The 26,970-nt window shown below is 42.1% G+C and overlaps 1 protein-coding gene across 1 annotated transcript in view; it reads left to right on the top strand.

Annotated features, from left to right (window-relative positions):
* LOC111874945 (epithelial discoidin domain-containing receptor 1) overlaps positions 1-26,970 on the top strand; it is a gene marked incomplete at its 5' end in the record, with an annotated part of 554,089 nt that overhangs the window by 419,166 nt on the left and 107,953 nt on the right. Inside the window, 2 exon segments of the mRNA XM_023870830.2 lie at positions 640-773; positions 20,471-20,717. Of these exon segments, the coding sequence (XP_023726598.1) occupies positions 640-773; positions 20,471-20,717 (381 nt within the window).

Here is a 26,970-nt window from a genome sequence, read left to right as displayed (position 1 = left end):
GTGCCTATATATATATATATAAAGACCTCATCTGTGGTCTAGTGACCAGAGTTCCTGGTTACAGATCCCGAGGTCCCGGGTTTGATTCCCGGCTCTACCAGATTTTCGGAGAAATAGTGCATCTGGAACGGGGTACACTCAGCCTCGTGAGGATAATTCAGGAGCTGTTTCAAGGAAATAGTGGCTCATGTCTAGAAAACTGACATTAACGGCCGTGAAGATCCGTTGAGCTGACCACGCGACACCCTCTATCCGCTAACGTTAGAACTAACTTCGCCGAAAAGCGGCGGTCGCTCAGTCGGTATAGTTCGCTTGCGGACTACAGACCACGGAGTTTGTTTTGTTTATATATTGAGACACTCAGAAGACAGTTATTCTCTCTGTCTAACAGACGGCATTCGTCTTCAGATGGGCACCATATGTAGATTTGTTCACACCGAGGGCAAATTAAAGGTGACGGGAGAGGGCCAAAGATGGTAGAACATAAATGTACGGAAGTTCCCTTTGAATTTTCAACGGGCCCTCTCCAGCAGATCTACATCAGACAGTTGGCAGCATCCACAATAATATTCGTATGGACGTTAAAGTTATTTGTGTTTTGTGCTGACACTTATAGTTGCGTCTCTCTTACTTATGCAGATAGCAGATGGGTCGGGTGGCTTAACAGTTCGCTCGAAGGACAGCCCCTTGAGATCACTTTTGAGTTCGACGGACCCCGGGAGTTCTCCGCAGTCCACCTGCACGCCAGTAACCTTCTCTCAAGAGACTCACAGGTAAGCGTCACGTTTTTTGCTTCGTCTTTTACGTTGATAGTTGTAGCCCAAAATGGCATCGATATACCCAGGAGGACAGGGAGACAAGCGTAAGTAGCTATAACTCACATAACTTCGGGACAACAAGTCTGTAAACTTTTTCTCACATGAAAATGCTATTTTTCCTTATGGACATTGCATTAGATATCAAAACTTATGTGCTTCTTTATATTCTACCACTAAAAGTGTATGTTTAGAAACAATAGACGTAACACAGAAATAAAATGCAGAATTACATACGTACCTACCTACCTACCTAATTTTTTATTAATGCTAGTGGGGTGGGACAAGTCCCTTATACTGCGGCCTATTTTGGCCTATTGTACCAGCCGCAGATGATAGGTGAGGGTGATTGTGGAGCAATTGGTGGAATGAAGATTGGTAGGGGAAACTGAAGTACTCGGAGAAAACCTGCCTCAGCGCCACTTTGTCACCACAAATCCCACTTGACCAGACTCGGGATTGAACCCGGGTCGCCGCGGTTGGAAGCCAGTGGCCCACCTACCTACCCACCCACCCACCTACCACTCGGCGCTACAGCCCTGTGTGAGCCTTGGCCTCTTCTACAACCAGTCTCCACGGCTGTCTTTTCCTCATCTTCTCTATCCATCCTTTCACCTTCATCTTCTGCAGGTCGTCCTCAACATCGTCCAGCCATCTCATCCTGGGTCTTCTTTTGCTTCTTTTGGAATATAACATTACAGAATTGCTTAATAACACCGTTTTAAAAATTAAAAATTATTACGTACTTAATATATCTAAAATCACTTGCAAGACGAATAAGAAAATAAGAAGCGTTAGTAAATAGGTCGCAAATGGACATAAAATGTAAAACATGTGATATTAAAATCTGGAAAAACAGTTTCTTCTCGACATATCCTTCACTAACACTGATACACTTGTCCCCTCGCTTTACCGGTACGTCGAAACCCGCAGCGTAGAAGTCTTCCGACTGCTATCTCAGCCACTTCAGCACCTCCATCTCAACCCCTTCATCATCAGCGAAATGTTTTCCACCAAGGTGGTTTTTCAGCGGACCAAACAGGTGAAGTCAGTAGGGCCCACCGTAAACAGGAAGCATCTCTTATGAAATTACCTTTGCATTGAGTCCCTTTTCCCCCACAAAAAATCGCATAAGAGAACGCTGCTCTTCGACAGTACACTCCTCCAGCACGGTCGCCCTTTTGACTAATGAAACTAGCGTCTGAGCATGCGCATCTGCTACCTAAACTGTCATGAAGCTGGACTGTGCTGCTGCCTAGTGATAGACATAGGAAATCTATTACGTCCATAACATCCGCTTTACATCCATTTGTCAACTTTTTACTGACTCTCCCTCGTATAAGACAATATTAAGTTTGATTTTCTTGGGGTAGGAGAGTAACCGAGTGGAACTGGCTCAGAATTTGTCCGATTTCGGATTTTGTTATCAGCGGTGCTGAGTTTTCGGTGTCTGCTAACAGAAAGATACTTAATTAAGTACATCATAATATGTGTAGTATATGAAGTCATTCATGCGATTTTCAGTTAGGAAATAATTATTATAAGTATTTATTATTTGTCGTAATGCCTATTCACACACTGATTGCAATAGAAGACGTTGAAGAACCAAATTATGTTTAAAACGTGCGGGAAATCTATTTTAGTCCTCTCATTTACACTCGTAAGCTGTTAGAAAGAAATTGGCACTTGCTAGCTTTAGAATACGGTATTGCCCATTTTGGATGATTCAGTTAAAGTTTCATGGGAAGAACAAGGTTTGAATGCTACAGAACGTGTCATCAGAGATAACTGACATGACGAATGCAGTTAAGTATTTCGAAAGAGACAGATCATGTTTTATCGATGTCAGAGGCGTCGTCACTTTTATTAACATATTTTGTTGTTTAATTTGTGTTGTTGAACTCTGATGGTGTTTAATAACGGGGTGTTGAGGAGAACATTTGGACCGAAGAGAGATGAAGTGACATGAGGCTGGAGAAAACTGCATAATGAGGAGCATCATAACTTGTACTCTTCTCCAAGTATAATTAGAATGATCAAGTCAAGGAGAATGAGGTGGGCAGGGCATGTAGCACGAATGGGGGGAAAAGGAATGAATATAGGATATTGGTGGGAAAGCCAGAAGGAAAGTGACCACTGCGAAGACCATGGCGTAGGTGGGTGGACAATATTGGAATGGATCTTAGAGACATAGGATGGGATGGTATGGATTAGATTGATCTGGCTCAGGATAGGGACCAGTGGAGAGCTTTTGTGAACACGGCAATGAACCTTAGAGTTCCCTAAAGTGTTGGGAAATTATTGAGTAGCTGCAGATTTGGCTGATTCTCAAGAAAGGCTCAGCTTCATAAGTAAGTAAGTAAGTAAGTAAGGCCGCGCCATAGCTCAAGCGGTTAGTCGCTGGCTTCCCACCGCGGCGGCCCGGGTTCGATCCCGGGTCTCGTTAAGTGGGATTTGTGGTGGACAAAGTGGCGCTGGGGCAGGTTTTCTCCGAGTACTTCGGTTTCCCCTGCCAATCTTCATTCCACCAATTGCTCCACAATCACCCTCACCTATCATCTGGGGCTGGTACAATGGGCCAGAAGTGGCCGCAGTACAAGGGACTTAGTCCCGCCCCACTAGCAATAAAAAGAATGTAAGTAAGTAATGTGATGTTGAAGTGTGTCCATGACGACTGCTGCAACCCAAGTGCGTCGTGGTCGAAACGTCTTGACGTTAACTGAAGGGACGGTACTGGCAAATGAAACGAAACAACCAATACAAATACCATGGGATTTAAGGAATTCTGACTATTTGAGAAACTTTTTAATTTTACTCCAAAACATTAAGGCTTCTCATATAAAAGTAAATATCCATAAAAGCGATCCGAAATCAATATTCCGATTTTAATATATAGATTCTCATTCAAAGGCTGCGTCTATAGCTTCAAGCTAGAAAACGTTATTGGGTTCCGCTTCGAATGTTTGGTCTGGATCTTCCAGCAGTGCATCCTGTAAATGGAGACGGTTCGCTGCCCCGAAACGGTCACCCACATGCCACATTACACTGTGTTACAAACCAGAAGACCACAGTGTGACACTAAAACATGAATCCTAACTCAACTCAGCGTCCCAATGGAATATTCCTTATCTTACTCTATCGCGTCACGTGGAACCGATGTAAGAAACGTTCTGGTTTGTAAAAAGAACGAAACTATGGGTAATTTACAGAATATCAATCTAAAAACTCTCATACATTATCGACAGAAAATTTAAGAGAAGTAGCTATGAATACTTCTATCTTGTGGGGATATAATGCCGTGTGGATCATTGAAATTTATCCGACGTATCGGAAGAACTTGTCGGCTCCATCTTCAATGTCAAAGAATAAGGTCTGCTTGTTACCTGCTTCAGTCTGGTTTCTTAGTTGGCTTATTCTTCGATATGAACATATAAGCGATATGTTACTCCGAAACTTCGGTCGACTTCCAACGGACGACATGGCGTTATAAACCACCGCTGTGAGAACCTCTACATGAATTGTCTTTGCTTAACGGACACAGATTGTTAAGTATTTCCTCTCCTCCTAGTCTGTCACCTGAAGATGGAAGCAGAATCAGCCTCCGAAACGTTCTAAACATAATCCAATCCTTATTTCATTCGCTTAGTGGGGTGTGGAGTCCAACTGGGTCCATTCGGCACGGCGACCACTGATTGGCCTATTGTAGCCTACCCCGGGTGATTACGATGATGGAGAATTTGGTAGAATTAAGATTGGCAGGGGAAACCGAAGTACTCGGAGAAAACCAGCCCCAGCGCCACTTTGTCCACCACAAATCCCACTTGGCCAGACCCGGGATCGAACCCGGGCCGCTGCGGTGGGAAGCCAGCGACTAACCGCTTGAGCTATGGCCCGTCCATCCTTATCTCATAGCAGTATTCTTATTCTGTAGTTGTCAATTTGAATCCCCACCCAACATTCCGCTAATTATGGTTTAAATGCCCGGTGATTTCACTCAGTTCCGACATACGAATCCCAGGACACTTCTGTGAAAGCAGGACACATACTGTGATGAAATTTGAGCCCTACGATCTTCTCAGTTGTAACCCCTACGTTTCGGTAGAACATCACTTCCGTCTTAAAAATCGAATCGTACGCGACGCAAGAGTCCAGCAGAAGTAGGCTATAAGCTGACGATTTACCAAGAAATTGGAGGAAGCATATGGATATAGTGTAGAGTATCTACACACATAAGCGTCTGTTCGGTTCTTAAACCTTTAAATTTCAGTGGTCACTATATGCATCACCTGCTTTAGCATAATGAACTCTGCATTCTACCCAAAAATTGTATTTTACTGTCTCACACGTTGTCTACTTCCCTAAACGGCATTAAATAGCTGATATTTATAGCGGAGGCATAATGTGTTTCCTGTGAGGTAAAGTAAAAGTAAAGTAAAAGTAAAGTAAAGCTATCCCTGTAACAGGCCGTGAAGGCCCATACGGTTGTGAGACGTTGTGGGACCCACATTATCTAGACAGTCGGCTCAAAGATGACAGTAAGGTTGTCAGCCTTAAGCGCCGGCCGCGCTTTACTCCTCAGGAAAATTATTTAATTAATTCCTGGTACTCATTCCTGTTAGAGGCTGAGTCGACCCCAGGGCCATAGCGCGGCTGGAAGGATTAGGTCAGTTGAAAAAAATCCAATGACCTCATTGGGACTTGAACCCCCGACCTTCCGGCTTGTAGCATAGTGTCTCAACCAACTACGCTACGGCGTGCCCCCTTTCCTATGAGGTACGAACTATATTTTTATATATCACTTAGAAAAAATTTAGCATTTAAATGGTTAAACGAGTTTCGTGACTAACAGATTCCCAGAGAATGTGAGTAGATTGGAAAGCCACAATCCGTAATGTCTCCACTTGCGTTCATTTCACTGATCTAAAAAATGTTTACTGTGGCTATTTATATTACTGTAATTATCATGATTATTGTTGTTAATTAGTTATAGTTACCATAGATACCGCGTATCGATAGTGATGTTAGCATTGCAACTGTGTCCCACAATGTAAGATTTGAGGCTTTCACGGCGGTGACTATGAAGAAAGCAGTCTTCTGTGATTTGGCACCGTGTATATGTGGTGTTAACCGACGTTTCGGAGGAACGTATCGCCCCCATCTTCAGGGTAGAAGAAAAAGTATAAGAAATCTGCAAGCGACAACACCGTGAGAAACCTGCTTTACCGTTTCTCACGGTGTTGTCGCTTGCAGATTTCTTATACTTTTTCTTCTACCCTGAAGATGGGGGCGATACGTCCCTCCGAAACGTCGGTTAACACCACATATACACGGTGCCAAATCCCAGAAGACTGCTTTCTTTATGTCCCACAAGTTCATGCATCAACCCATATTGCAATTACCGATTGTAACTAACCGGAAACTACAAATTTAGGTTTGCCCTTAGTGGCATAACTTAAGAGCACATATAAAATTTATTCTGAATCTATCCACCGATTCTTAGGTTCAAACATGCGGACGGGCGGACAGACATATGGGCAAGATCACGGATGGACAGGCATGTGGCAGACGGGCAAACATAGCTTATCATTATGTTATAAAGTGAGATACAAGTATGTATATGAGTGAATGGTGCCAGCGTGTGATTACGTCTGTGCCTCGCCTATAAAGGGAAGATGCTGTCGCGTGTACAGGCTGAGCAAGGAAGTGTCATGTATATGTATCTGTACAGATTTGGCATGTTGCAATGCATAGTCACACGTGTGAAAGTGTGTGATACCTAGTGGTGATGATTAAGTAGCAATCAAAATCAAAGGAAAACGATGATTTAACCTCGTACTCTGAAACTGACAACTTTTTCTCTTTTGCTCTAAGATTATTAATAAAATGTCTCTAGAAATCAACGGGAATTCTGTTCATTTGTTATTAAGGCTTTTCGTGCCATTAATTTCCCATACTTTCTCTGGTTTTCCTGTCCAGTCCTACATGTTATCGGGTAACAGTCGCGTCCCGCGTTTAGCATAGTCCCCAATGAATAACACGAATAACAGTTACTCATAAACCTTCTCCTATATATTGTAGCATGCGGACCCGTTGTTAAGTAATGCCTCGGCAAACAACGCCCGTTGCTACGCAACAGATTCCTAACACGCACCAGTGGACTAACTGGGAAGCAGTGACGCAACAACAGAACGGTTGGGGGAGGTGTTTTCTATGCGTTCTGTGCCGAGGTGTTATAAGGAGGACAGGTTTACAGTTCAGTTAGTGGTAAGACAGTCGCCGACCAGTAAGACATGAACACGGAAGTTGAGGGATGTACGGCGTTGAGAAGCCGTTGTCAGACAACGACAGGTGAAGGCAGCAGAATGAAAAGACTTAGTACGTGCAGTAGTGAATTTTAGAGTGTGTGAATTAACGATGGCTCTATAGTTGCTTCTAGTTATGATCGAGAAATGTTCAATAAATCCAAACGCCGTCTATAGTCATTCAATCACGTCACACTATACGTTGTGCGTTCAAGTTCTAAGGTCTCCAATTTTTTTTCTCACACAATAATCATACAAAAAATTTGAAACTTCTGTCACTTTTCAACGTAATCTCCCTGCAGCCGTACACATTTTTCACAACGTCGACGCCATAATTCCATGGCCGCTGCGAACGCTTCTGTAGGAGTCTGTTTTGACCACTGGAAAATTGCTGATGCAATAGCGGATTGAAAAACGGCATCCATGTCTCATCCATTGTCACAGTTGATGAAAAGAAAGTCCCATTCATGCCTTCATCATTGCCATGCGTGCAGCCTTGTGGTCATCCGCCAAAATTCGTGGAACCCACCTGGAGGACACTTTCCGCATTCGCAGGTCTTCATGCAGGATTTTGTGCACAGATCCCACGGAAATGCCAACTTTGGGGGCGATGTTTTCCACACTCAATCGGCGATCCTCCAAAACAACTTTCTCAACTCGCTCGACCATGTTGTCAGACTGGCTGGTGCGAGGCTGAGATTGTTTTGGTTCGTTGTCACACGACGTTNTCACACTCGCCGCTACCACTAGAGTTCTGTGTGCCATAGAGTTCTGCCATCTCTGTCACGCATTCACAAAGAGTGCACACGTATTTTAAACGAAACCGCATGTGTCTATCTGCTCCGAGTCCTGAGAAAAAAAATCGGAGACCTTAGAACTTGAACGCCCCTTGTATTGTACTACACATCACATCCACGTCAAAATATTATTAACGGTAACAGAATAGAGATCATCCAATGAAAACAAAAGAATGCTTGCTCATTCGTGACATCCACATAACATGTTAACACCTGAACATTCGTTGCTATGCTAGCTTTAAATTGCACAGTAAGAATGAGAAATCTGACATTTATAAATTGTTTTTATGTGCATTGTCGCCTTAGATCTTCATTTCCTATTTTCATTTTTTTTCAGGTTACAAATGCACTTAATTCCTTAGAGCATGAGGGACATATATCACAGTAGAAACCAGTAAAAACATTCCCTCTTTATGACTTACGTTTAGATATTCAACCGTTGTATCCCTGTTCCTTTGTCTGTTCCACGAAATGAGGAATTGTAACCATCGAGAACTAAAGCGACAGTATGATGAAGGATAAACAGAGAGAAGTGGAGAAAGTTGTTCAAAATTTCAAGAAAATGAATAGGGGATAGAAAAATGACTTGTATTTATTTTAAATATTCAAGAAGTTACACACAAGTATTCCAGTGTTCTGTATTAGTTTTGCTTCTCATTGTTATGAAATATGACGACATATTAACACCCGAAATAAAAGCATTTTCAAGCTGAATTTAGCTTTGAATCCATTCGAATGGGGAAGGGGGGGGCAAGTATGAATAACATTGGCATCCCACAGTTTATAAAATCACCGCAGGGGTAGAATTCTCATCTTATTCAACAGGGGATAAAAGATATAGGAAGGAAGAAATGTATATAAAAAGCTATGGAAATGGACACAAACAGAATAAACGATGAGGGAATATCTGAGGTTCTGAAAAGACATTTGTTCGAAGTAAAAGGGGAAGTGAAGATGTTCACTGTATTAGCCAGCACGACAGACCAATGCTTTAGCTCCATTGTACGAATATATCTGTTATTCAATGCCAAAGACTTGGACCTTATTTCAGTGAAAGTGTCTCTGAATACGCTCCGTCCTTATCTTGTCATTTCTACGAAAGAGTTTGAATGATAGAGAAGCGAATAAATCGTAAATATCAACGAACCGAGGTTCTATGATAAATAGGTTAGAAGCTGGAGAGGGTATTACTAGGAGGAACTGCAAAGAATGATTTGTATTTGTATATATTGCTATTGTAGTAGGCTCTAATGGATGATGATGACGTCACTTTAGAGGTTCATGATGGATGATGTATCTATCTCTTTTTCTCCAGTTTTTTCGGACATCATTGAAAGTATATGAACTGTTTCGGAACTTTTTCTATTTCGCAAAAGTTTTCACGCTCCATTCCATTGTTATGTTCGTCTCTCATACATAAACACGTAGAACTCTCCATACGCTTCTGCTTTACTCTCCTGGAAGCTCCTAAGGTACGGTTTACGTTGCGGCTATCACACATCATTAGGTTCTCCATTTTGTGGGAATATAATAATATAAATATAAATATATATAATATAAAATTTGGGTGGAATTTTGGTGGCTGCGAAGGAACGAAGAGTGTAGAGCATACTCTTACGGCAGACATTTTGAAAACTCCAATACAAGTTACTGCTAAACCTATGCTGACGCAACAGCTGTAAGGTACATCTACATAAGAAATTTTGTTAACGGCTTATTCATTCCATCTTGACAAATATTCGCTATGCGCGTACAGGCAGAGATGTCTTCTAAAACGTTGGAACAACTTCAACATTTTCCGGCATGTATTCCTGAAAGTCGAATTCCTACATTAATATGTATCTGCACATTACGAAAGGACAACACAGCCGTAAGCTTCCCAACTCCACACACAAATTGCTTGCTTTTTTTTTTTTTTAATTTACGTTGTTTCCAGCTGCGTGTGAATTCTAAGTAGACCTATACACAGTTTTCATAATTCAAATTTTTCTTATTATTATGGACTTGAAAACGCCAGGATAGCGTAATGGGTAAAGCAACTGGCTATGTGCTGGACGAATGAGGGGTCGGAGTTCGAGTCCCGGTAGGATCAAGAATTTTCTCTCCTTCACGTTGTCCAGACCGGCTGTGGGATCCATCCAACCTCCTATCTAATGGGTACCGCGGGCTCTTTCCCCGGTGAAAAAGCGACCGGAGTGTGAAGCTGACCACTCACCTCAAACTAGTGCCGAGGACAAGAAACTTTTGGATCTATACGTCCATTCACCCATACGCCTCGTGGCGTAGTGACTAATAAGTTCAGCACAGGTACAAATTTCCTTGGATCTGTAGTTCTTACAGCGGTGGCAATGAAGAATGCAGTATTCTGGGATGTGTCGTGTGTGGTACGGTAGAAATGTATCCACTTTTCAGGATCCAGGACTTAACGAACTAAGAAACCAGGAATAAATGGACGCCGTAACGTAAGAACGTTGAGTTTCTGGGGTTGAGAACAGGTTCTTGAGGAGAGTGTCTGGTCCTGAGAAGAGGTGACAGGAATCTTGACAGAACTACACAATGCAGATCTTCATAATTTGGTGAGATGAGATTCAAAGAGGGTGAGCATGAAAAAGCATGTTGTATGCGTGGGAGTGATGATAAATGCGAACATCAATTCTGTCACAAAAGTTGAAGTGAAGCATTCACGTGGGAGACCCAGGGGTAAATCTGATGATAATGTTATAATAAATCTTAAAAACTTATTTTTTAGTCCATCACAACAAACTCACTTATACAACTGAAGGCACGAGTTTACAGAATAAATAAGTTCTTCTATATACTAATAATACACGCTAGAGAAAACTAAGTACGTACATGTCTCTCGTCACCAAAATGCAGGGTACAATCATGACATAAAGAGAGGAAACGGATGTTTTGAAAATGTGGTACAGTTCACATATTTGGGAACGACGATAACAAATCAAAAGCTGATTCAGGAGGAAATTAAGAGGAAATTCAACTCGGGTAATGCTTGCTACCATTCAGTTAAGAAGCTTTTGTTTTCTCGTCTGCTGTCTAAAAACATAAAAAATAGAATATACAAAACTACAATTTTGCTTGTGGTTCTGTATGGGTCTGAAACTTGGTCTCTAATATTAAGGGAGGAACATGGGGCCGCGCCATAGCTCAAGCGATTAGTGGCTGACTTCCCAGAGTGGCGGCCCGGGTTCGAACCCGGCTATGAACAAGTGGGATTCGTGGTGGACAAAGTGGTTCTGGGGCAGATTTCCTCCGAGTACTTCCGTTTCCCCTGCCAATCTTCATTCCACCAAATTCTCCATCATCATAATCACCCGGGGCAGCTACAATAGGCCAATCAGTTGCCGACGTGCCAAGTGGACCCAGCTGGATCCCCCCCCCATCTATGAGAATTAAAGAAATGAAGGAGGAACGTAGACTGAGGGTGTTTGAGAGCAGGCTGCTGAGGAGAATATTTGGACCGAAGAGAGATGAAGTGACAGGAGGCTGGAGAAACCTACATAATGAGGAGCTTCGTGACTTGTACTCTTCGACAAATATAATTAAAGTGATCGAGTCAAGTAGAATGAGATGGGCAATGCATGTAGCACGAATGGGGGAGAATAGGAATGCATATAGAATATTGGTGGGAAAGCCAGGAGGAAAGAGAACACTGGGAAAACAAAGTCGTATGAGGGTGAACAATATTAAAATCCATCTTAGAGAATTGGATGGTATAGATTGGATTGATTGGCTCAGGATAAGGACCAATGGAGGGCTCTTGTGAACACGGTAATGAGCTTTCGGGTTCCATACAATGCTGAGAAGTCCTTAAGTAGCTGCACAACTGGCGGCTTCTCAAAAAGAGCTAAACTCCATGAGTGAGTGAGTGAACATTACACGCTAAATTTTTTCGTCATATGTGACCATCATCAGTCGTTTAAAATTTTAAAATATGTGTCAGCGTACGTTACTGTACTTCTCGTTTGTTTTTAAGTGAGTCTGTTGCAATAGACAAATAAAGGCATAGCGGTGGATATACACAACAGGATGCAAAACGCAGGTATAAAGACCATCTTAAAAACATAGACTGTGGAATGGCTACATGCGGACCAAGACAGATGCCAGTAGGTTGTTGTTTGCAACATGAACTTTTACAGACTGGTCCTACATAAGGTGTGGAATTTCTTTATTGTGAAACTGACTACTGCATTGTCAACGACTTCGCTACGTGGAGTCAGTTACTACTGTAACAACATTGCGATCTATACATAGAGCTATAGTAACATGAAACGTTTTACCTTTCTAATTAATAACTGATGACGAGGAAACTTATTTTTCAGGGAAAGTCAAGAGAGGAGTTCTTATGCGGCTTCATATAAAAGGGTAGTCAGAAAGGGAAATAAGGGTGGGGGATGAACAGTGTCGCTGTGATGTCAAATTTGATTTGTAATATATTTAACGATGGCTTCAATATATCATGTGTTATGGCTTCAGATTATTTTATTATATTTAAGCATTCTGCTGCCTCAGTATATCAGTTATTTCATATTGTCACGTATCCTGATAATGCGACAAGAAGTTAATGGGTTCTGGATTAGATGAAGCGATTTATTGGATAAGTCGTTTACAATTACAGTTACTCGAAAATAAGCACTTCCACACGATGCAATCTGACTAATTTCTCGTCTCCCCATTTCATCTTCAATCCACAATTCTGTATTCATCTGCTCTTCTTGTTGGCGTGTCTTCGCTTTTCCTTCCTTAGTTCTCAGCTCTGCTCTGTTTGCCTCTGTTCTGTTATTCGTCTCTCTTCTGTTGATAGTTCAAAGTTTAAAGTTACTTTACGACTGGCGGTTTACCGCCAATCAGTTCGTCTTAGCGTCAGGCCCCTTGATGCCCACGACCAGAGATTTTTTTTTCCCAACTGAACTGTTGCGGTATGTAGCGTCCTCTCTGACGAGAAGATGGGTTTGTCTCTTATGAATACGCTTGGCCTTTCGTCAAGAGGATATTTCTCACATCTACCATGTTATTAAAAATTCATTTTGCCCTACATACAAGTCCTCTGTCAGTACAGTCTTCTGTGTTCAATTCTGACCTCTTTCATAACCGCTTGGCTTACCGACTAGGGAACACCGAATCGAACAGTTACTCCCTCCGTTGTCATGAAAATTTTCCTTCTATTACTGTGAGAGTGACATAATACCTGGCCGTTGTCATGAAAACGTCACCTCGGTTGTGCAGGAAACGTGACTGCCGAGCCGTTGTCTAGCAATGGACGCCAGCTCTGACTCAGATATTCCGGCTCGTAGGCGGCATGCCACAATATAATTCCATAACTGATGCAGCACAAGGTGTAATCACTTTAATTCTGCATTCACGTCATGTTTCGGCCATACATGGCCAACATCAGGTGTCTGTCGCTATGCTAAACTGTTGTACTGTACTGCATGTCACAATTGCGTGTGGCTGGTTATAGGTACTCGTTAATTGAAAATAAAATTACAAATTAAAATTCAATTCAAAATGGGACAATCATATTAAATGTAATAAAATCAGTTAAATCCAATATTTATATGGGAGCTATTAGCGCAGTCTTCGGTGGCGTGGATATACGTATTCATACTTCATGTAGTTCGTGGATGTTCGTGTGAATGTGACACGCAATACAGTACAACAGTTCAGCATAGTGATATACAATTGATGATGGCCATGTAAGGCCGAAATATGACAGTATTGCGTTTTTAAGTCTGGTTCAATGGTTATCTTTATAGATTTCATATATTCTGTACTCTGCATTGCATTACTATAAACTTCCTTCAGTAAGGCCAATGAAAACAGATGAAAAACAAACTCAGTTGCTTTAGTCCGCAAGCGAACTTTACCGACCAAGCGACCGCAGCTTGTCGGTGATGTTAGTGACAACTTTAGCGGATAGAGGGTGTCGCGTGGTCGGCGCAACAAATCCCCGCGGTCCTTAATTTCAGAGCCTCTATTTCCTTAAAATAGCTCCACAAATATCCTCACGAGGCATAGTGAACACCGTTCCAGACCCACTGCTTCTCAGAAAATCTAGTAGCGTCGGGAATCGAAACCGGACCTCTGGATCTGTAGCCAGGAACTATGACCATTAGACCACAGAAGTGGTCAAGGCCAATAAATATTGTAGGAAATTTGTGTCTTTAGTAAATGCGTGTGTTTTTCCATCTTGCGAAGTTTTACCCTTTATGTTTAGAAAGTTCGTGTCACTTTACATGGGAAGCGTCACATGTCTCGGTATCTCTTCTGCCCGTTACACAATTTCAGACACACTGTCACACCGCGTTACTCCTTAACAAAACGTTTTAGGCTTCCATACTCTCTGTCTTTTTAATGCATGTAATTTGTTCACTGGAAGACTGAGTCAGTATGCGCTACGAAGGGGAAGAACTGAGTTCTAATTCCTTCTGAAACGTGGAGCGTAGTTCCAGCTTCATTCACATCAACTGTCTGAATGTATGCGGCCTTACTTTGACACCAATAACAATCCCTGATGATTTCATCACATTTACAGATGCAGTAAGGGTTGAACATGTTACCACTTTCCGCCCTCAAGCAAAAAGCCATATTCTTCTTCTTCTTCTTCATTTTCCTGGATCACGTATTTCTATCGGTTGATAGTATAAAAGTTGCTTGAAAGCTCCACCTGACGTCATCATCTGCATGTGATCCATTCAGTGTTTCTTTCTTTCGTGTACTTGTTTATCCAACTTATCGTTTCTAAAGGCGCGTCCACATTACGTGTGCTCGTGCTCATGCTCCCCAGGCTTGTGCTTGTCGGGAGACTCGTCTGGCTTTTACTTGTGCTCCTAAATCTTCGTCCACACTACTTCAGTTGCTCGCCAGGCTTCGGCGCGTGAGGATCCGTATATTTACTCGTAGTGTGTATAGGCTGTAGTCGTAGTTTAATTTATTGGCTACAGTTTTTAAATTAAAAATTTTAAATTTCTTGGCCCGTGACTTGTCATATCGTTCACATTACTCGCGAGCATAGCGAGTCACACGAGCACGAGTAATGTGGACGCGTCTTAACTGTGACCTTATTTCGCCTCTCCTTTTCCTGCCGCATACATTATAACCTGCCCATCACAGTGGCCTTGCGATCTAAGGCATCAACTGTCTTCACCTCCTCAAACGCTGGGATCGTAGGTTCGAATCCCACTCGATGCATAAATATCTGTGTGCGTTTATTCTCTTTTTGTGCTGTTCTGTGTGCACGTAGCGGCCTTACGACGGGCTGATCCCCTGACCAAGGAGTCCTACCTACGGTGTAAAAGATCAGGAAGCTGAAGAGGCGGCCAAAGTCCAACAAAAGGCTATAGAGCGCGAGGCAGATAGATAGATTGATTGATTGATTGATTGATTAATAGATAGAAGTAACTAGGTAGGTAGGTAGGTAGATCGGTGAGTGAGTGGGTAGGTAGTTCGGTCGGTGAGTTGGTGGGTGGGTGGATGGGTAGGTAGGTGAGTCAGTGGGTGGGTAGGTAGGTCGGTCGGTGGGTAGGTGGGTGGGTAGATATGTAGGTCGATGGGTGGTAGGTAGGTAGGTCGGTAGGTTGGTGTGTGGATGATGGGTAGGTAGGTGGGTGAGTAGGTGGGTGGGTAGTTAGTTAGGGCAGTCAGTCGGTGGGTGGTGGGTGGGTAGTAGCTTAGAGTATGATCTGCTACATACTGTAGAAGCCACATTTCTGCTACTGGCAATTGTCTTTCATCTATCCTAGGGGTATGTGTGTCCCTGCCATACATCAGGCATGATAATGCCACGGTCTAATAGAATTTTAACTGCGTATCCTTCCTTGTCATGTGTCCCCTTTTTTTATTGTTAAAGTAAATTTAGGAATGTTACGATCTGGGAACATTGTACTTTCTGCAGTTAGATTTTTGGATGTGGTAAAGTTTACTACTCTAATTCCATTTTCATTACTAATTTCATATAAACCCTTATTCACAACTCTTGGCTTGAAAATGTCTTCCCCATCTACTTTGGTAATGAAATCTCGTCACAAAATTTTCGTATGGTATTTCGGGAATTTATCAAATAAATTTTCTAGTTCTTCATAGAACCTGCCCTTTATATCATGAATTTTATCCCCTGTTGGAGCATGAACATTGAGAACAATGATATCACACCGGCGACCTCTTAGTATTATGTACGACATCCTATCACTAACGAAATCAACCCTCTTAAATGCTGATACGATTCTCCTATGTACGAAAAAACCTGTACCTAATTCATAATTTTCATTCCATTTTCCACAGAAAAAATGTATAGTCTCCTGCTGGTTCCGTGCCACCTCTGTCCCATGTGACCTCCTGTACTCCCCAAGAAATCCTAACATATTCTGGTATTTCTTTCTCAACTGTCATAAGCGAACCTGTCTTATACAGACTTCTTGCATTCCATGTATCAGATTTCATGTCCTTTATCCAATTAATTCTTAATTCGCTTAGTGGGGGTGGAGTCCAACTGGGTCCACTCGGCACGGCGGCCACTGATTGGCCTATTGTACCCTGCCCCGGGTGATTATGATGATGCAGAATTTTGTGGAATGAAGATTGGCAGGGGAAACCGAAGTACTCGGAGAAAGCCTGCCCCAGCACCACTTTGTCCACCACAAATCCCACTTGACCAGACCCGGGATCGAACCCGGGCCACCGCGGTGGGAAGCCAGCGACTAACCGCTTGAGCTATGGCGCTGCCTTCAGTCCTTTACCCAAGGAATCCATCCACGTCCGAGGTCCTTTGTGACATTTCGTAACAAGCTTATTTTTTACTGCGAAGAGTTACTAGCCCCACTCCCAACCCCCAAACTGGAGGACCACCCCTTCTTGGTTGTCCACGACTGCTTATTCAGTATATTCGCAGATACCCTCCATCCTCAACCTGAGGACGCGCCATGCCCGGGGTGACAAGGGACTCACCTGACACAGCTTGTTTCGACATCTGCAATATATTAATCAGTGTTATATTTTTTATGTTACAAACTAAATATTATCTCAATATTATTGTGTGTGTAATGTTTTTGAACGTTTCAGGTGATAACAAGTTTTCTAGATAACCACCTTTTAGATAAGTAGATCATATATTACAAGTGTAACAATTTTCATAATGTGTCTGGGAACAGCATACAGTGAAACGGCTGTGGGAAAGCCACATGCTATTGTCGATCTCTGAGCTGCTTCAGTTACCCTTTAATAAGTAGTTTATCTTATGACTGTAAACAAGATATTTTACACACAAGCTTATAGACAAATTTCTTGTGTTCAGTGTGTACAACATTTCTTATTAATAACTCCATCAACACTTTCACTAGATCCTCTTCAAGTTTAGATTCCCCCTTTCCTTCTAGGAAGGTCCTTTCTTTACTATCCCTGATGGAGACTGCCTGCAGAACATTTAAGCCGACTTGGGCAAGTTTTTGATAAGAGATGGAGAAGCTACAAACAGGAACAGTGGTACAGCCTTCTGAGAGAGAGGCTTATGTGAAGGATTACAGGAAGCCTAGAGATGCAAGCAGGCGTGCCCAAGGAGCACCTGCCATTAGGAAGAAGGGCTCGGTTGAGGGGTTGGAGGAAATGGGCAGGTAGCCACTTTGTACCAAGCTGTAGGAGTCGAGGCTGTGCACTGCAGCTTATAATATCCAAGCAAACTGTAGGATTTGTTGGATAGAGTTCTGCCGAGGCTTAAAGGGAAGCATCTAGGGGAAACAGCAAAGGAGAGAAAGAGGAAGATGAAGAGGTGGTAGAAAATGGATTCTGAAACGGTCCAAATTGAAATTGGACGCCATCAAAGAAAATTCCCATCCATTGAAATAAAATGTCTTGTATTTTAATGAAGAATAATTGCTTTTGTACGTAGTGATATTCTGTATCTTAGATGTAGGCAATATATTCCTCCGAGACTGTTCAGAGTCGAATCTCATAAGATATTAATGTCCTTAGTTACCCCTCCCCCTGTGAGAACCTCAAATCTGACACTGAAACAGAAGTTTTTAGAAGCCGATTTAACCTCAGTGTCTACAGCTTAGAAATTCTAGCACAATTCCTTTTTGAAATGGTGCACGAAATCGGATGAGGGAATGCCATTGCAGCCAAGCAGAATTCGAGACAGGGGAACTGAATGTTTTGCTCCGACCAGTAACTAGAGCCGCGCCATATCACTGAGTCATCTGTTCTGTCATTGGACGAAAGCATAATCAATAGATGACTCCTGCGCGGAAAAATAAACACAGCCAACTCTGAGGTACGAAACAGATTCAATATGGTGCTATATTATTTGTATCCGCTTATAAAATTAGTTGTGATGCGAAATATGTCGATATGACAAGTTATATGTCACTCACTCATGGGGCTGAGCCCTTCTTGAGAAGCTGCCAAATATGGAGCTACTCAACGACTTCACAGCATTTTATGGAACCCGAAAGTTCATTACCGTGTTCACAAGAGCCCTCCACTGGTCCATATCCTCAACTAGAATAATCCAATCCATACCATCCCATCTCTGATCCTTCTTAATATTGTCCACCCAATCACATCTTGGTCTTCCTCCCTGCGGCCCTCCCACCAAAATCCCATATGCATTCCTCTTCTTCCCCATTCGCCCTACATGCCCTGCCCACCTCATCCTCCCTGATCAGATCATCCTAATTATACTTAGGAAAGAGTAAATGTTATGAAGTTCCTCGTTATGCAGTTTTCTCCAACCTCCTGTCACTTCATCCCTCTTCGGTGCAAGCACTCCCCAACACCCTATTTGCAAACACCCCCAATCCATGCTTTTCCCCCAACGTCAGAGGCAAAGTTTCACACCCATACAGAATCACAGACAAAATTGTATATTTTTATATTCTAATTTTTGTTTCCAGACGGCAGACGAGGACATAAAAGCTTCTGGACCGAATTGTAGCAAGCATTACCCGAGTTCAATCTCGAAATAATGATTTTCAACCAGATGTGAACATACCACTCTCTAATAACAGATGATCCCGTTAATGGGCGGTTGTCGGAATGAATTGAACTACAGAGGGCGGTATTTGTAGGATACACATTTACATCATATTCATTCGGTTCCCTTAGTGCAACAGTGGGCACAGAAACAAAAAACGGTCTAAGACAACAGTTACTGTTGTTGCATAACTTACTGATATAATACATTAAGGTCTTGGTTACTTACGAGAATCTGAATGTAGCTCCTTAACAGCCAAGACCCGCTATAGAATTATCTATTAGAAACATGAGAACTGGCTGAGAGGAAATGTAATCATTCAGAAACGCTCAAATGGTCCTCACATTTACTACAAAAGACCACAGGTATATGTAGACTGAAAGCTCATTGTTTATTTTTAACATTGGTATATCATATTTTATGCCATCTATTGACAGAAATGCTACAGTATATGATTAATATAGACCCGATCTCTTGGGCTGAGGAAGTTTTAACAGTAACTACGCCAGCCGAGCCAATGGGATTGTGGAGTGCAAAAGGCTATAAAAACAAAAAGAAAACTCCTTGGCCTATAGTCCGCAAGCGAACTATACCGACCGAGCGACCGCCGCTTGTCGGCGAAATTAGTGCCAACTCTTGCGGGTAGAGCGTGTCACGTGGTCAGCGCAACGGATCCTCACGGCCGTTAATCTCGGTTTTCTGGACCGGAAAAATGAAGATTAAAAATCTTTTAATGCGAATTCTTTCACTCTGTTTTTGTCTCAAGTGCAGTCCAATCTGAAACTGTCCAACATACAAAGTGAACTGACATGCACGTCCTTGTAGGGCTTTAACAGCAGATGTCTCCTGACGGTTCGGACTGCATAAATTGAAATGAGAGTCTCATGCCAAGGTAATTAACACACAATATTGTCACGATTTACTTGCGTGACTATAGATGGCGTTTGAATTGGGGAATAGATTTATTGACCACTTATACACACGACTCGGAACTACAAGCAATTACAACGCGGTCACTGATCTACACACTTCACAAATCACTGGAGCACACGCTTAATCATTTTCTGGTAACGAATCTTATTAATGGAGATTCTTCTGCTTCTGTCCTCACATCATTACTGCCCGGAGAATATTCTACAACTGAACTACTTAATTATAGCGCCATCTGTTCTCGCACTTACTTGCAGAACTAAACTGAACTCATTGCTCCAGCTGTCCTGGTTATAACATCTGCACGGACCACATAGAAAACACCTTTATTCTATTTTTGCGTTCGTGTATGTTGCCCCGGGAACGTGTTTACTGAACTGTTGCCCAGAAACTGGTTGCGTAGCCCCTTTGTTAAGAATCTGCTGCCCTAGTAATGAGCCTTGTTCGCAACCTTTACTCAGCAACTGCTCTACACGCTACAATATATCGAGAGGCACGGCGCGCACAATTTTCATTTTTATTTTCTTGGCTAGCGCGTATGTTTCAATCCGTAAAAGTTAAATGTGCGTATGATGCGACTGACCCACTATAGTCTACTAGGGTTGTAGTCACTATCTCAGGTCACACTGACTTTTGATTCAGGTATTCATGGAGGCCAGGGTGTTCTTCAGCTTGGATGGGGAGCGGTACCAACAGACACCCCAGTACTTCAGCCTCGATACAAGCGGAGAGGACGAATGGGACCATCACCCGATACAGCTGAAGGACCGAGGGGGTGCTGCTCGCAACGTCACAATTCCGCTCCAGAGCAGAGTGGGCCGTTTCGTTAGGCTAGAGCTGGACTTCGCCAGCAAATGGATATTGCTCAGTGAAGTGTACTTCGATTCTGGTAAGTGAACTCACAAGATACGATTATAAGAGTTCAAATTTCCATTAGGGTGAGCCCGTTTCTTTCTCATCGCAAATTATAAATTGTTAATAAGATCTAAAAGTTTGTGACGATAGTACATTAGTACAAATATTATGTTTCTGGGAGGGATAAAGTGACAGGAGGTTGGAGAAAACTGCGTAATGAGGAGCTCCATAACTTGTATTCTTCTCCAAGTACAATCAGAATGATCAAGTCAAGGAGGATGAGGTGGGCAGGGCATGTAGCACGAATAGGGGAGACGAGGAATGCATATAGGATATTGGTGGGAAAGCCAGAAGGAAAGAGACCACTGGGAAGACCAGGGCGTAGGTGGGTCAACAATATTAACATGGATCTTAAAGAGATGGAATGGGATGAGACGGATTAGATTGATCTGGCTCAGGATAGGGACCAGTGGAGGGCTCTTGCGAACACGGTAATGAACCTTTGAGTTCCATAACATGCTGGTAAATTCTTGAGTAGCTGCAGAATTGGCGGCTCCTCAAGAAGTGCTCAGTCCCACTAGTAAGTAAGTAAGTATTATCTTTCTGGACACTATTCATGATCTTGTTTTTTTTTTACCTAAAATACCGTCATGTTTTATTTTAAAACGCAACTGTTTGGAGAATGGATTCTGTCTCCGTCTTCAATAAAACCTACTCAGTTGGGCCGAATCGATACGTTTCGGAAACTGAATTCTGTCTCCGTCTTGAAGCAAAACCTACTCAGTTGGGCCGAATCGATACGTTTCGGAAACTGAATTCTGTCTCCGTTTTCAAACAAAACCTTCTCAGTTTGGCTTAGTTGATATGTTGTATTTTTAAATAAGAAGCAGGACGGTGTTTTAGATAAAAACAACACGATGATGGATAATGTCCAGAAACATAATATTTGTATAAAAAAGTTAGTCAAGAAGAAATGCAGTCACATTAGAATCAGCAGTTTCTGTGTAGATTAAACGTCCTCAGAACGGTGACAATGAAAAATAATATCTTCCGAAATGTGACTCCGTATAGCCCGGCAGTTCACAGACGTTTCGAAGGAACCTACTGCTTTCATCTTCAGGGTCGGTTAGGTGTTAGGCGAAGAGTAAGAAGAAAAAAGAGCCGTAAGCTCACCGATCACTGTTTATTTTTTCGTTCGCTCCTTGCTCAGCATATCTTCTACCCTGAAAATGGAAGCAATATATTCCTCTGAAATGTCATGACTACTGGATTGTCTATCGTCACCTCCAGGAATACAGTACTTTTCGCTAGTGTTCAGTTCAATAACTTCTTGTAAGTATTTTAAACCGAACTTTAGGCACAAATTGCTAACAAACATAAGATAACAGAAAATATTTGTGACGCTGCTAAGACACTCTTTCTGTTTATTTAAATTTAGTTCATTTTATTATTATTAAGACACTTCATCATGCCCCTGTCCTTTATAATATAAAGCAGGGCTTCTAAGCCCGGAACCACAGTTTAAAAGTATGAGTTCCGAACAGGATATGTCTGAGGAAATGTTTTGAAACTGCGCAATCCAGTAGATCCTAAATTCACAATAATACATCACAAGCTGCAATAGGTACTGACTTATATTCCTGAAGTTTTATTATGACTGTAGATATTGAGGTAACAACATGGAAATCCCATTATACGTATTAATTAACTATTATTAATTAAGCGAGCAATTCGTCTCAAGAGCCTCTGACCTCTGTTCGGGAGATGACTTGTTCGATTTTCGGCCGGAACTAACATTTTTTATTGTAATTTTTTAAAACTTCCATCAGTCTCTCTGAAAGCTAAAGTTAGAATTGTCCCTGAGCTTAATTAATTAAGCACTACGTCTTGTGGACGTATGAACAGTGCATGTATACCTCGACCATTCTTGTCTTCAGCACTAGATGGAGGTTAGTGGTCAGTTTCACACACCTGCCGTTTTACGTCAAGAGAAAGATCCCCCTGTATATATTGGATAAGGAGCGGTTTGGGCCCCAGAGCCGGTCTGGAAACTGTGGAATAGCGTAAGATCTCTTCCCTACCGAGAATCGAACCACGGTCTTTAAGCCTGTAGCCCATTGCTATACTGACTGAAGTATCCCAAATGTAGGAAGAGCAACTTAGATTAGTGCACGTCAGCCTTCCTTCCACTTCTTTTTCAAGTCATTGTTCACATCTCTTCAGTAATTCGACAGTTTATACTGGGAGGTACTTGCAACGTGGTAAAACATGTCATAAACTTTTATTTTGTTAAATGTTGTACAGTGTCACTACCATGAATGTGTGCATTTTCAGTCATGTTGATTCCAATGACCACACTTTGTTTCCTAACCCTCTCTGTTCTGCATAGATAGCAGATTAACCTATATTCACACGAGCTTCTTTATGTACGTACAGGGCTCTAGAATTAATTACTTTTTCACTAATGTAAAAGTTTAATTACAATGCATGTCATTGAAGTGGCAGACTGTGGACCTCAGCCATTATAGTTACTAAGCTAAGGGTTTAACATCCAGAACACCAGGGTTCGGTTCCTACGAGGAACATAATTTCTCTCTTCTCCAAAACCCTCTAGGAACCATTTTATCAACTATTTAATGAATACCATTGGTTCTTTCCGTAAAAGTAAAGTGGCTATGTTCTAAAGCCGGCGAATCACTTCTATTAGTGCCGAGTTTAAGTATGTATGGAGCTATGCCTCCACTCCCCATCCATCTTCGGAATATGGTACTAAATTAAGCACAATACTTTTGATCTGTTGCATGTAGATGAAAGAATTGTGTACAAAGTATAAACAAAAAATAAAAACTCCATGGCTTCAATTCGCAAGCAAACTACATCGGCCGAGCGACCGCCGCTTGTCGGCGAAGTTTAGTGCCAAATTTTGCGGGTAGAGGGTGTCGCATGGTCAGCGCAACGAATCCCCACGGCCGTTAATTTCGATTTTCTAGACCGGATCTGCTATATCCTTGAAATAGCTCCTCAATTATCCTCACAAGGTTGAGTGGACCACGTTCCAGACCCACTACTTCTGAGAAAGTCTGGTAGCGCCGGAAATCGAACCCGGACCTCAGGATCTGTAGCCAGGAACTGTGACTACTGTGACCACATAGGTGGTCATGCGTACAAAGTATTAGCAGGAAAACTTGAAGAAATTAGACCAGTTCGATTACATTGGCCACAGATTGGAGGATAATATTAAAATAGAACTTGAATTAGGACGAACAGATATGGATTTGATTTCGTTCGCTCAGGACAGTGACCAGTGTTAGGCTTTTGTGAACACGGTAGTGAACGTTCCTTTTCCATAAACTTATGAAAATTCTGAGAAACTACTAGCTTCTCTTCTCCAGGTAGTTGAAATGTGTTTAATTACAGTTATGTATGATTCAAACAATAGTGTTTAGATATCGCTCAGTGACTTCGTGTAGTAACATAATCGGCTTGGGATAATGTTGTTCTGTGATACGAACATTTGGAGAGTGTTAGCCTCACAATGGTATGGAATTATAGTTACACAAAGTATGTACCAGAGCGTAATAATTAACTACTTATAAGTACTTCATGGAACTTCCATTATGCGAAAACTTATGGGAAACTTTAACAAGAAACAGATCTTATAATAAAGCGTAGATAACATCATAATATCGCGTTCGTTCAAATCCAGCAAAACGGATACTTACGTAAGTCCGTGTTCTATTTCGCTTTACGGTGTTGAAAGGAACAAGAATGTATGTCTTAGTTTGAGGTCGCCTTTTAGTTTACCTACAATGAGCGGAAATTTAAGAAGGCGCCTTGATGAAATCTTTGCTAAGCTGAGGTCAGTGTCATTGTACAACCTTTGGAAACATATAAATGAACTCTATCTAAGAAGTGGCCCTATCCAACGCGGACATTCTCGGGTCCGAGTTCATGGCCAAATTTTACTGCCTCAGATTCGAGACTCCCCCCAACCTGAAGGGCAAGGCCCCCCTATTTATATCCACCGGTAACAGGGTAGCCCAGTTACACCCCCCGGCAGCTAACTGGCCTTGCTTAAAACATCGGCACGGACGGAATAGATAACACAGCTTCCATTATTGCTGTATGGCTGTTTCCGAATACAAGTCAAAAGCGACTCACTTTAACCAACTTTTTCCGTCTCTAGGATAATATTAAAATAGATTTTAAGGAATCAATGTCAGAGGATATGAAATAAATTAATCTGGCTCAAGTTATTTATCAGTATTGGGCTGTTGTGAATATAGCAATGAAGATGCGAGTTCCATAAATGTAAGGATTTTTTTTGATAAGCTAAGAGACCATTGGCTTCTGAATGATTTTGCTTCATAGAGACAGTTACACGGGTAAAGAGAATATGTATACCACAGACATTACTTACTTACTCACTCACAGAGCTGAGCCCTTCTGGAGGAGCCGCCAATTCTGCAGCTACTCAAGAATTTCCCAGCATTTTATGGAACCTGAAGGTTCATTATTACCGTGTTCACAAGAGCCCTGCACTGGTCCCTATCCTGAGCCAGACCAATCCTATCCATACTATCCCATCCTATCTCTCTAAGATCCATTTTAATATTGTCCACCCACCTACGCCTTGGCCTTTAAGAGAATAATCATCTTTTAAATTTCTTACGAAATTGTAGACATTCTTTCTTCGTGCTAAAATAAAAATTTGTGTGGTTTTGGAAGTATGTCTATAATGAAGAAAGCAGTCTTCTGGGATTTGGCACCGTGTATATGTGGTGTTAACCGAAGTTTCGGAGGAACGTATCGCCTCCATCTTCAGGGTAGAAGGAAAAATATAAGAAATCCGCAAGCGAAGAGACCGTGAGAACCGGTAAAAGCAAACCGGTTAACACCACATATACACGGTGCCAAATCCCTGAAGACTGCTTTCTTCATACTCACCGCCGTGAAAGCCTCAAATCTTACACGTCTATAATGTTTACTTCTACATTACTTTGTATACCTTGTATACGCTCCTATAGCCTATTTAGTGATTGTTAAGGCGGCGTCCTGAAATTTCGGAAACTTTACCAAACGAATTCTATTGAACCCGAATTCAGTAGTATTTATTCAGATAACTGGGAGAGCGATTTCAGGATTTTTTTACCCACCCTACTTCACTCTTCGAAATAGCCCTGGTCACTAGCCCAGATTCGGGAAACGAATTTCTGTAATCGCCGAGCGCACGGAAACATTCAATCCGACTCTCTAAGATCAAATCTCTCGACTGAGATAACAGTGGTTTGTAAACCAAAGATCGATTCTTTGAAGAAAGTTCGAGATTTCAAATAATCTCCTCCCCCAAATGTCCTCTCCTTCTCATCTTGTCATTCCATCTCTTCAAATCATCTTTACAGGTTCTAGAACAGATCCTTTGTTTGAAAGTTATTTTCTCTTTGTCATTTCCTCCCATTTTTCTCCTCTTCGATTTTCTTCTCACAGCCCCCCCCTCCCAACCACAACTCATTTCTCCTTCAGTGGCAATTTCTTTCTTCCCCCCCAAGATGCCCCGCGTGTTCGAGGGTTTGGGTTAGAGTTGTTCTTGCGCCATATATGACGTCATAATATTAGTATCCTAGTCCTCAAGACACTGGGACCAGGTGGTCTTCTATGACGTCGAGGGGAAAAGGGGCTGTGCTGCGTCACGACGATGGGAAAAATCAAGCAGGCGGCGCTGTGGTCGCGGTGAATGACGGCGAATATAATTCAATTCTCACGGAAGTACTGCCGATATCCTGGGAAAGGAATCACCTGACTTGGTCTGTGTTCTCTGTCCCACGTTCAGACTCGGAAAGTGATGATTATGTTCCATCTGAAGATCCGTGGATTCTAGGCACGGAGAATGAGTGCAGTAGGAGAAGTGGAGAGAGGCGACTAACGGTATGTTTAAAGAAGTTCAGTTCTGGTGAGCAATTTACTGTCATGTGTATGAGATGTCATACAGAATTCTTTGCATACTTTGTGCCGTGCATTTTGTCATAGTATATACTAATAGTGGCATGTGAGAGCATTTCCTCTGTATATTAGTGAAGTATACGAAAAGTTTACCAACTGGAACAGAACGATAATTGTTATCAACATCCAACATGTTCTCCCCCCGTATTTGTTCTTTGTGTACTTTGAAAAAATTGGTAAATAGAAAACATATTTTTATGAAAAATTTCGTCTTCTGGGAAGTGGCGCCGCTTGGATCTTGTGTGAACCGGCGTTCCGGAGGAATGTATCGCCTGCAGCCACCTGCT

This window comes from Cryptotermes secundus, unplaced genomic scaffold, assembly GCF_002891405.2.
Source record: "Cryptotermes secundus unplaced genomic scaffold, Csec_1.0 scaffold661, whole genome shotgun sequence".
NCBI classification, from domain to species: Eukaryota; Metazoa; Arthropoda; class Insecta; order Blattodea; family Kalotermitidae; genus Cryptotermes; species Cryptotermes secundus.
The sequence above is the reverse complement of the archived record's forward strand: the minus strand, read 5'-3'. Positions and strand labels throughout refer to the sequence as shown.